The sequence below is a fragment of the Cherax quadricarinatus genome, chromosome 20 (genome assembly GCF_038502225.1).
Source record: "Cherax quadricarinatus isolate ZL_2023a chromosome 20, ASM3850222v1, whole genome shotgun sequence".
Lineage (NCBI taxonomy): Eukaryota > Metazoa > Arthropoda > Malacostraca > Decapoda > Parastacidae > Cherax > Cherax quadricarinatus.
Genome location: NC_091311.1, coordinates 48,995,313 through 49,007,934, shown reverse-complemented (window position 1 = coordinate 49,007,934; position 12,622 = coordinate 48,995,313). Strand labels below are relative to the sequence as shown.

Below are 12,622 nucleotides of genomic sequence, written 5' to 3'. Positions count from 1 at the left end.
GGCCACCCTGCCTCAGTGGGATACGGCCGGTTTGTTGGAAAAAAAAAATAGGGAAAACAAGAATAAATAAAGGGAATGTAAATAGCGTGCTAAAAATATCTAGCCAAGACAGGACTCGCAGCAATGGTTTCAAGTTGGAAAAATTCAGATTCAGGAAGGATATTGGAAAGCACTGGTTTGGTAATAGAGTTGTGGATGAATGGAACAAACTCCAGAGTACTGTCATAGAAGCTGAAACGTTGCTTAGTTTTAAAAATAGGTTAGATAAATACATGAGTGAGTGTGAGTTGGACCAGACTAGCTTGTGCTACTAGGTCTGATGCCATTCTCCTTAAGTGGATGTGGCCTGGATCTGTCTAGGTTGGGTAAGTGGCCTAAGCCGGTAGGTGACTTGGACCTGCCTCGCATGGGCCAGTAGGCATGGTGCAGTGTTCCTTCTTTCTTATGTTCTTAACTATTGGAAGAAAGATGAGCTAGTGAGAGTATAGGCAGTGAGGTTGAAGAGGTATGGGATAAATTTAAGAATGTAGTGTTAGAGTATTCAGCATTAGATTTTTTTAGATTTTCCCACCGAAGTGGCTAGTTTATTGTGCACCCCTTATCCATCCTGTGGATGGTAGTGCAAGAGTATATGGCTACACAAAAGGCCTAGGAAATAGGCCCCAAAGGGTTAACAGGAATACATAAGGATTTATATCGACATATCTATAGTTCATTTATCTGTTACAAGCAAATTATACTAAGCAAATTTAGGAAATTTGCTTAGTATATCTGGTATCTTATTTTCATTAATAAGAGATCTTGACATGTCACATAGGTTATTATACTGTCTATCTCTGTATTCCTCAATGAGTGAACAATTAAGCACATAGTGTTCAAGACAGTGACCATATGCCTGATCACATAATTTACATTTAGTTTGATCATCATCTGTGTGTCTCCCAAACTGCCAAAAGTACTTGTAACCAAGCCTAAGCCTGGCCACTACAACATCAGTCAGTCTGTTCACATTGCAAGTTGCTCCATAAACATACTTATCTTCATTCATGTTATCATAGTGGATTATAGATCTACTCAGCTTCTAACTGCATTCCTATAACAATCATTTTCATTATTTACTTCTCTCCGAATATTATTCCTAATGCTCGACATAGATATACCAAAGTTATATTCTACATTCTCCTTCTGGGTACTCTTCTTGGCTAACATATCAACTTTATCATGAAGGAGTAATCCAGTGTGTGATGGGATCCATAGCAATTGTACACTAATTCCTTTGTCCCTGATTTTTGAGTACATGTATCTGTACCTGGCTTCTCCAATGAGCATGTTGTTGGAGTCATTATATGAGTTAAGAGCATTCAATGATGACATAGAATCAGTAATGATGATAGAATCAAGCTCAGTGTCATAAGTTAGCTTTAGCACCATTAGGATTGCAAACAGTTCAGTTTGCAATGTAGATGCCCAGTTGTTAATTCTTATGCCTAGTTCAACAAGTTTATTATCGTTCTTAACTAGGGAGGTGGCAACATGAGCAGATGCAGCTCTGCCAGAAGACTCCTGTTGAGATCCATCAGTGTATATAACTTGTGATAACTTATTACTACCAGCTAGGCAAGAAATTTCTTCTTGAGCAGTTGCTTTAACAAGTGATTAAGAAAGGGATTACTAGCAATGAGCTTCTTGGGAGGAACTTGCAGGTATGTGATATTAAATGAACACATCTTCAATGGAGGGTTGATATGCTCTTGTTGTCTACAGTGATACAGTTCATGCAGGTTATAAAACTTAATGCAATTGCACATTTTCACAATTCATTTAGATCTGTGTGTATTTACTTTTAGACACTTAGTAAGGTTCATTGTGACAGTGTCTGGTTCATTTCTTAACATTCTAATACTGAGTACAGTGTTAATCTCAACAGTCCTATCACTGATACTAGAAATAGCAAGCTCCTTCCTCATATTAAGAACCTTTGTAGATTTGGGACAACCAAGAATAATTATGAGAGCTTCATTTTGCATTAACTCCAAGGCAATGTTCAGCAGAAGTGTGTGGTTACAGGAAAGTGGGTGCAGGAGGAAAGAAGAACAATTGGTGGAATGATGAGGTAAAGAGAGTAGCAAGAGAGAAAAAGTTAGCATAAGAGAGGTTCTTTCAAAATAAAAGCGATGCAGGGAGGGAGGAGTATGTGGAGAGAAAAAGAGAGGTTAAGAGAGTTGTGAAGGAATGTAAAAGAAGAGTAAATGAGAGAGTGGGTGTGATACTATCAACAACAATAAGAAAAAGTTTTTGACTGAGATTAATAAGTTAGGAAAGTCTAGGGAGCAAATGGATTTGACAGTTAAAAATAGGAGAGGAGAGTTATTAGATGGAGAGTTGGAAGTATGGAGTAGATGGAGGGAATATTTTGAGGAACTTAAATGTTGATGAAGATAGGGAAGCTGTGATTTTGTGCATTGGGCAGGGAAGTATAACATTTTGTAGGAGTGAGGAAGAGTCAGGTATGAGTGTGAGGGAGGATCGTGAGGCAGTGGGTTGAATGAAAGGGGTTAAAGTAGCTGGGATTGATGGGATAAAGACAAAACTGTTAAAAGCAGGTGGGGACATAATTTTTGAATGGGTGGTGCTTTTATTTAATAAATGGGATTAAATCTGGAGTATCTGAGAGAGTTAGAGCAAAGGAAGGGGTAGCAGTAATGTTAAATGATCAGTTATGGAAGGAGAAAAGAGAATATGAATGTGTAAATTCAAGAATTATGTGGATTAAAGTAAAGGTTGGATGCGAGAAGTGGGTCATAATAAGCGTGTATGCACCTGGAGAAGAGAGGAATGCAGAGGAGAGAGAGAGATTTTGGGAGATGTTAAGTGAATGTATAGGAGCCTTTGAACCAAGTGAGAGAGTAATTGTGGTAGGGGACCTGAATGCTAAAGTAGGAGAAACTTTTAGAGAGGGTGTGGTAGGTAAGTTTGGGGTGCCAGGTGTAAATGATAATGGGAGCCCTTTGATTGAACTTTGTATAGAAAGGGGTTTAGTTATAGGTAATACATATTTTAAGAAAAAGAGGATAAATAAGTATACAAGATATGATGTAGGGCGAAATGACAGTAGTTTGTTGGATTATGTATTGGTAGATAAAAGACTGTTGAGTAGACTTCAGGATGTACATGTTTATAGAGGGGCCACAGATATATCAGATCACTTTCTAGTTGTAGCTACACTGAGAGTAAAAGGTAGATGGGATACAAGGAGAATAGAAGCATCAGGGAAGAGAGAGGTGAAGGTTTATAAACTAAAAGAGGAGGCAGTTAGGGTAAGATATAAACAGCTATTGGAGGATAGATGGGCTAATGAGAGCATAGGCAATGGGGTCGAAGAGGTATGGGGTAGGTTTAAAAATGTAGTGTTAGAGTGTTCAGCAGAAGTTTGTGGTTACAGGAAAGTGGGTGCAGGAGGGAAGAGGAGCGATTGGTGGAATGATGATGTAAAGAGAGTAGTAAGGGAGAAAAAGTTAGCATATGAGAAGTTTTTACAAAGTAGAAGTGATGCAAGGAGGGAAGAGTATATGGAGAAAAAGAGAGAGGTTAAGAGAGTGGTGAAGCAATGTAAAAAGAGAGCAAATGAGAGAGTGGGTGAGATGTTATCAACAAATTTTGTTGAAAATAAGAAAAAGTTTTGGAGTGAGATTAACAAGTTAAGAAAGCCTAGAGAACAAATGGATTTGTCAGTTAAAAATAGGAGAGGAGAGTTATTAAATGGAGAGTTAGAGGTATTGGGAAGATGGAGGGAATATTTTCAGGAATTGTTAAATGTTGATGAAGATAGGGAAGCTGTGATTTCATGTATAGGGCAAGGAGGAATAACATCTTGTAGGAGTGAGGAAGAGCCAGTTGTGAGTGTGGGGGAAGTTTGTGAGGCAGTAGGTAAAATGAAAGGGGGTAAGGCAGCTGGGATTGATGGGATAAAGATAGAAATGTTAAAAGCAGGTGGGGATATAGTTTTGGAGTGGTTGGTGCAATTATTTAATAAATGTATGGAAGAGGGTAAGGTACCTAGGGATTGGCAGAGAGCATGCATAGTTCCTTTGTATAAAGGCAAAGGGGATAAAAGAGAGTGCAAAAATTATAGGGGGATAAGTCTGTTGAGTATACCTGGTAAAGTGTATGGTAGAGTTATAATTGAAAGAATTAAGAGTAAGATGGAAAATAGGATAGCAGATGAACAAGGAGGCTTTAGGAAAGGTAGGGGGTGTGTGGACCAGGTGTTTACAGTGAAACATATAAGTGAACAGTATTTAGATAAGGCTAAAGAGGTCTTTGTGGCATTTATGGATTTGGAAAAGGCGTATGACAGGGTGGATAGGGGGGCAATGTGGCAGATGTTGCAAGTGTATGGTGTAGGAGGTAGGTTACTGAAAGCAGTGAAGAGTTTTTACGAGGATAATGAGGCTCAAGTTAGAGTATGTAGGAAAGAGGGAAATTTTTTCCCAGTAAAAGTAGGCCTTAGACAAGGATGTGTGATGTCACCGTGGTTGTTTAATATATTTATAGATGGGGTTGTAAGAGAAGTAAATGCGAGGGTCTTGGCAAGAGGCGTGGAGTTAAAAGATAAAGAATCACACACAAAGTGGGAGTTGTCACAGCTGCTCTTTGCTGATGACACTGTGCTCTTGGGAGATTCTGAAGAGAAGTTGCAGAGATTGGTGGATGAATTTGGTAGGGTGTGCAAAAGAGGAAAATTAAAGGTGAATACAGGAAAGAGTAAGGTTTGAGGATAACAAAAAGATTAGGTGATGAAAGATTGAATATCAGATTGGAGGGAGAGAGTATGGAGGAGGTGAACGTATTCAGATATTTGGGAGTGGACGTGTCAGCAGATGGGTCTATGAAAGATGAGGTGAATCATAGAATTGATGAGGGAAAAAGAGTGAGTGGTGCACTTAGGAGTCTGTGGAGACAAAGAACTTTGTCCTTGGAGGCAAAGAGGGGAATGTATGAGAGTATAGTTTTACCAACGCTCTTATATGGGTGTGAAGCATGGGTGATGAATGTTGCAGCGAGGAGAAGGCTGGAGGCAGTGGAGATGTCATGTCTGAGGGCAGTGTGTGATGTGAATATAATGCAGAGAATTCGTAGTTTGGAAGTTAGGAGGAGGTGCGGGATTACCAAAACTGTTGTCCACAGGGCTGAGGAAGGGTTGTTGAGGTGGTTCGGACATGTAGAGAGAATGGAGCGAAACAGAATGACTTCAAGAGTGTATCAGTCTGTAGTGGAAGGAAGGCGGGGTAGGGGTCTGCCTAGGAAAGGTTGGAGGGAGGGGGTAAAGGAGGTTTTGTGTGCGAGGGGCTTGGACTTCCAGCAGGCATGCGTGAGCGTGTTTGATAGGAGTGAATGGAGACAAATGGTTTTTAATACTTGACATGCTGTTGGAGTGTGAGCAAAGTAACATTTATGAAGGGATTCAGGGAAACCGGCAGGCCGGACTTGAGTCCTGGAGATGGGAAGTACAGTGCCTGCACTCTGAAGTAGGGGTGTTAACATTGCAGTTTAAAAACTGTAGTGTAAAGCACCCTTCTGGCAAGACAGTGATGGAGTGAATGATGGTGAAAGTTTTTCTTTTTCGGGCCACCCTGCCTTGGTGGGAATCGGCCAGTGTGATAATAAAAAATAATAATAAAAATATGGAAGAGGTGAAGGTATCTAGGGATTGACAGAGCATGCATAGTTCCTTTGTATAAAGGTAAAGGGGACAAAAGAGAGTGTAAAAATTATAGGGGAATAAGTTTATGCTGTAAAGAGTTTTTATGAGGACAGTGAGGCTCAGGTGTAGGAGAGAGGGAAATTACTTCCCAGTAAAAGTAGGTCTTAGACAGGGATGTGTAATGTCACCATGGTTGTTTAATATATTTATAAATGGGGTTGTAAAAGAAGTAATTGCTATAGTGTTGGGGAGAGGGGTGGGATTAAATTATGGGGACTCAAATACAAAATGGGAGTTGACACAGTTACTTTTTGCTGATGATACTGTGCTTTTGGGAGATTCTAAAGAAAACTTGCAAAGGTTATTGGATGAGTTTCGGAGGGTGTGTAAAGGTAGAAAGTTTAAAGTGAGCATAGATAAGAGTAAGATGATAAGGGTATTAAACAATTTAGATAAAGAAAAATTGGATATCACATTGGAGAGAGGGAGTATGGAAGAAGTGAATGTTTTCAGATATTTGGGAGTTGACTTGTCAGTGGATGGGTTTATGAAAGGTGAGGTTAACCATAGAATTGATGAAGGAAAAAAGGTGAGTGATGCGTTGAGGTATATGTGGAGACAAGAAAAACGTTATCCATGGAGGCAAAGAAGGGAATGTACAAAAGTATATGGTACCAGCACTCTTATATGGGTGTGAAGCTTGGGTTGTGTATGTAGCAGCGAGGAGGTGGCTGCAGGCAGTGGAGATATCGTGTCTAAGAGTAATGTGCGGTGTACATATTATGCAGAGAATTCAGAGTGTGGAAATTGGGAGGGCTGGAGTTTTGAGACTCTATGACCGCGGGTTCAATCCCGGCCGGGGGTATGGTTTATTAGTCAGAGGGCTGAAGAGGGGTTGTTGATGTGGTTTGGTCATTTAGAAAGAATGAAACAAAGTAAAATGACTTGGAGTGTATAAATCAGTAGTAGCAGGAAGGCGGGGTAAGGGTCATCCTCGAAAAGGTTGGAGGGAGGGGGTAAAGAAGGTTTTGTGGGTGAGGGGCTTTGACTTCCAGCAAGCATGCATGAGCGTGTTAGATAGTAGTGAATTGAGACGAATGGTTTTTGGGACCTGACGAGCTGTTGGAGTGTGAGCAGGGTAATATTTTGTAAAGGGATTCAGGGAAACCGGTTAGCCGGACATGAGTCCTGGAAATGGGAAGTACAATGCCTGCACTTTAACCGTTTCAGGGTTTTTGACGTACTAGTACATCTTACGCGCCAGGGTTATTGACGTAATAGTACTCATAAATTCTAGCATCCTCAAATCAAGCAGGAAAAGGCTGGTAGGCTTAGATGTAAGAGTGTGGGTCTTTGTGGTGAGTATGCGCAGTACAAAAAAAATTGGGGACCCAGTGGTGCATTGTGGGAAAGCCATTTTATTTCACCTTGTTCACCATGTCTAGCACTAAGAAACTCCTCACTCCTCGGCTAATTGGGGCTCTTTTGTTCCCAAGTGACAGTTCAAACACAGATGGAAGTGTCAGTCAAGATGAATTTCAGGGTTTTGAGGAGTTTGTGACTGAAAGCGATGCCCAGGAAACCAGAAGGAAGGAAGGAAGGAAAAAGGGAGGGAGGAAGGTAGGAAGAAAGGGAGGAAGGAAGGAAGATATGAGGGGAAGGAAGGAAGAAAGGAAGAGATGAGAGAAAGGAAGGAAGGAAACCATCAACCTAGGAAAACCCAAAAAATTCAGAGTGACTTATTTCCATGTGGGTTGGGTGATGACAGGCAGTGAGGGTGGTGAGTGATGGTGTGATTTGTCATTGTGACACTAAGTATGCCAGTGACTCAGCATATTTACAAGTCCACCCCCACACAACAACTACGAGCTTTACAGATGCTGTAGCAGCTCTGGGAAGTGTCCAGTGACTTTATGTGTATTTATATGATAGCAAAATAGTAATAAACAACATTTTTTATTGTTGGTTTGTGTAAACATGTTTTGTAAACAATATAATGACTGTGCAATTATTATGTAGCATACAACAAGTGAATATACATTCAGTATACCTTATATTGGTCTCACAGGCCATAAAAGTTACTTGAAGGAAGAAAGAAGGAGGGAAGGTAGGTAGGAAGAAGGTAAGGTAGGTATGAAGAGATGAGAGGAAGGAGAGAAGGTAGGTAGGAAGAAAGGAAGGAGGGAAGGTAGGTAGGAAGGAAGGAAGGAAAGAAGGAAGGTAGGTGTATGGGGAGAAAGGGATGTGTTGTGGAAGGCAGTGAGGTTAGTGAGTGGTGGTATAATGCATCATTGTGACACAAGACACACTGGTGACTCAGCATATTTACAAGTCAACTCACACACAACTACAAGCTTTCAGAACCTCTTGTAGTTACAGGAACCTGTCCAGTGACTCTGTGTATATATATGATAGAAAAATAGTAATAAACAACATTTTTTATTGTTGGTTTGTGTAAACATGTTTTGTAAACAATATAATGTCAGCAGAGTTTGTGCTGTTATTGTGTAGTATACAATGAGTGAATACATATATACCAAATAGTCTTTATATTGGTCTCAGATGCCATAAAAGTTACTTGAAAAAATAAAATATTAAAAAATAAAAAAAATAAATAAAAATAAACTATTACCGTGTGACCGGCAGTCGGCAATGTTGCCATAACTGGTTCAATTTCTTTCAACTTCACGCCTCCATATTTCTGTAAGTATTGTTCGCAAAAAAAAAAATGTTTAGCCTATAATACTCGCATTTTTTTTTTTTTTTTTTTTTTTTCTTCAACTCTGAGAACAAGTTTTGGAGAGGGCCTGTGAAAGTGAGCTTAGATAAGAGTAAGGTGATGAAGGTATCAAATGATTTAGATAAAAAAAATGGATATCACATTGGAGGGAGGAGTATGAAAGACATGAATGTGTTCAGATATTTGGGAGTTGACTTGTCAGCAGATGGGTTTATGAAGGATGAGGTTAACCATAGAATTAATGAAGGAAAAAAATGAGTGGTGCATTGACATATCTGTAGAGACAAAAAGCATTATCCATGGAGGCAAAGAAGGGAATGTACAAAAGTATAGTGGTACCAACACTCTTATATGGGCGTGAAGCTTGGGTTGTAAATGCTGCAACAAGGAGGAGGCTGGAGGCAGTGGAAATGTTGTGTCTAAGGGCAATGTGTGGCATGAATTTTATGCAGAGAATTTGTAGTGTGAAAATTGGGAGAAGGTGTGGAGTTTCTAAAATTATTAGTCAGAGGGCTGAAGAGGGGTTGTTGAGGTGGTTTGGGCATTTAGAGAGGATGGAACACAGTAGAATGGCTTGGAGAGCATATGAATCTGCAGGGAAGGGAAGGTTGGAAGGATGGGGTAAAAGAGGTTGTGTGGGTGGGTGAGGGGTTTGGACTTCCAGCAAGCATGCATGAGCATGTTAAATCGGAGTGAATACGTAGTGTTAAATGGTTTTTGGGACCTGACAAGCTGTTGGAGTGTGAGAAGGGTAATATTTTGTGAAGTGATTCTGGGAAACCGGTTAACCGGACTTGAGTCCTGGAGGTGGGAAGTACACAATGCCTGCACTTTAAAGGAGGGGTTTGGGATATTGGCTGTTTGGAGTGACATCTAAACTGTCGTATCTGAGCGCCTCTGCAAAGACAGTAATTATATATGAATGATGGTGAAAGTGGTGAATGATGATGAAAGTTTTTTTTTCTTGGGTTTTTCTTTTTGGATCACCCTGCCTCGGTGGGAAACAGCTAATGTGTTAAAAAAAAAAATTAAAGAATTATTGTCAAATCTAGGATAAAAAATTATATTCATCTATATAAGTTGTCTTCCTCTGCAGGTGCCTTGTGATATGTCCATGGGGAGAAGATGGAGCAAGTGCAAGCAGCAGTGATGGGCAACTAGTGCACAGTTCTGCTTTTCCTCCATCACAAGTGGTAGACACCTTAGGAGCTGGTGATACTTTCATTGCTGCTACTATATTTTCACTAGCAAGTGGATGCACATTAAAAGATAGCATTACTTTTGGGTGCCGAATTGCAGGGTTGAAAGTAGGTGTTATAGGATGGGAACCACTAAGAAAAATGGCAAAGGATGGAGCTTTCTCTCTTATATCAGAAAATTCCAGTGAAAAGAAAGCTGTTGTTATCAGAGCCACCTGATATATAGAGAATATTGCTGTGGGTGGAATTGAGGGTCAGGTTGAAGGTGTTGTGTGTGCTGCATGGGTGTATTTATTAGTTCTTCTTGTTATATGGCAATTAATTTTCACAGATAATGAAGAGAATGAGTTGCTCTGATGAATGTTGCAACAGTAGTTGACTAATATGATCATTGGTGTTTCTTTGTTAAGTCATTTTGAAATTGTCTGCAGTGCACATCATTATGCTTTTGTTACTTGCTTTAATTTAAAAATTTTCTAATATTTTGATCAGTTACATTATTTTATATCTCATCACTTTTTTTTTATTCAGGGTATCTGAAACCTTGAATGTAATCAAAAATTTATTTCCCAGTAATAGACTAGAAGCTTGTAATCTAAGCCTGAAAAAATTTTCTTAACACACTGGCTGTCTCCCACCAAGGCATAGTGACCCAAAAAAAAAAAGAAACATTTTCATGAAGTTTTTTATTTTACATTTAGTAATTTTTACAGGATAAGGGGTTACTAGCCCCTTGCCCCCAGCATTTTAGTCGCTTTTTATGACACGCATGGCTCACAGGGGAAGGATTCTTCTCTACTTTCCCATGCAGAAGGCCAGTATTATATTTAAAGTTAAAAAATCTAAATTCATTGGTGAAGTTATCCAGATACTACAAATTATATGCTGACATAGATTAGGAACCCACACTCTAGTCTGAACTCAAAGGTCAAAGGGTATTTGTATGTTGTGTAGTAGTATCTTGCATTCACAAAACATTGGAAACACTTTTCTCAGTCACCACAAAGTTGGATACAACTAATAGAGTGTAACAACCCACAAGAGAGCCTATGGCTTTTTGCTCATAAAAGTGCCAAAGAATAAAGGGCAATGTCAGATAGCCAGTTTATCCCATGTGAAACTTTGTTAACCAGTGATCATTAAATTTAATACGTATACGTAGTATAGCTTGGCATCCGAAAACCATACTTGTGTATAATACTTTGATAAAAGATCGTAGGCGTTGGTGATCTGTCACATGTGCACCCTGACGCTGTGGTTATTGCTTTAGCTGTGTGGAAGCCTCCACTAATCATGCTTTTCTTCTAGGATTCATGGTTTAACTTTCTCCTCTTGTGCTCCTTTTCAGAGACAATAAGGTGAAAGATTTATCATACTTTGGCTTGTGGCCACTGCATTTATAAGTTTATTCCATATTTTTTCTTGAGCTATGGCATGAAAAAATAATAATACAGGAGGGTCCCACTTTACAGTGTTTTGCTAATACAGTGGGTTCCAATTATGCCCATTCTTCATTTGCTCAGACTTCTTACAAAATATATATTCACCACTCACTTTAAGCTAAGGATAAAAATATTTTGAAGTAAGTAATGTGTGTAGTGTATATGTATTTTTTAGGCCTAGCCCTATTGCTCACTTAATTTTTTTTTTCAACATGCTGGCCATCTCCCACTGAGGCAGGGTGACCCAGAAAAGAAAAAAACACTTTCACTATCATTCACACAAAAGTACTGTCTTTGCAGAGGTGCACAGATACAACAGTGCCAATGTCACTCCAAACAGCAAATATCCCAAACCCCAGGACTCAAGTCTGGTTAGCTGGTTTCCCTGAATCTCTTCACAAAATATAACCCTGCTCACACTCCAACAGCTCATCAAGTCCCGAAAACCATTCGTCTCCACTCACTCCTATCTAACACTCTCACATATGCCTGCTGTATGTTCAAGCCCCTTGCACACAAAACTTCTCTTACCCTCTCCCTCCATCCTTTCCTACCCTCTTTCTTCCCTCCACTACAGATATATATATATACACCCTCCAAGTCATCCTGTTTTGCTTCATCCTCTCTAAACAACCAAACCGCCTCAACAACCCCTCCTCAGCCCTCCTGATTTCCATACTACGAATTCTTTGCATAATATTCATGCTACACATTGCCCTTAAACACAGCATCTCCATTGCCTCCAGCTTCCTTTTTGATGCAACATTCACAGCCCATGCTTCACACCCATATAAGAGTGTTGGTACCACTATACTCTCATACATTCCTTTCTTTGCCTCCATGGATAATGTTCTTTGTCTCCACAGATACCTCAGTGCACCACCCATCTTTTAGTCCTTAATCAGTTCTATGTTTTACCTCGTCCTTCATAAACCTATCCGCCGACAAGCCTACTCCCAAATATCTGAACACATCCACTTCTTCCATACTCTCTCCCTCCAATCTGATATCAAATTTTTCTTTATCTAGATTGTTTGATACCCTCATCACTTTACTCTTATCTATGTTCACTTTCAGCTTTCTTTAAACACCCTCCCAAACTCACCCACTAACTTTTGCAATATCTCTTCAGAATCTCCCAAAAGAACGGTATTATCAGCAGAAAGTAACTGTCAACTCCCATTTTGTATTTGAATCTACATAATTTAATCCCACCCCTCTCACCAACACCCTAGCATTTACTTCCTTTACATCTCCATCTGTAAATATATTATACATCCTCTTCTTTTATATACACTTGAAAGTGAAAAAAGGCTGTGTTTCACATTACAACAATTTTCGCTTTACAGCAGTAGCCCAGAACCTAACCTACCCTATCAGTGGGCCCTGCCTGTGTACAGTATATAATACATGTATGATGCTATAGTGTAGAAGTACATTAATAATCTAGCAACTCAAGTTGTGAATAACATATTTATGTGATATATTACAGGAATCATCCTGCAATATATGGGGTAGATGAATATGCATAATTAAT

General features: G+C 39.5%; 1 protein-coding gene across 4 annotated transcripts in view; it reads left to right on the top strand.

The window, feature by feature from the left end:
• Positions 1-11,971, top strand: part of LOC128701008 (ketohexokinase) — a 101,351-nt gene extending 89,380 nt beyond the window's left edge. For all 4 annotated transcript variants that reach the window (XM_053794577.2, XM_053794570.2, XM_053794564.2 and 1 more), the window contains one exon: positions 9,541-11,971. In XM_053794577.2, coding sequence (XP_053650552.1) covers positions 9,541-9,862 — 322 coding nt within the window. In that variant the 3' untranslated portion in view covers positions 9,863-11,971. The remainder of the gene's footprint in view (positions 1-9,540) is intronic.
• Positions 11,972-12,622: the final 651 nt, after the last annotated feature.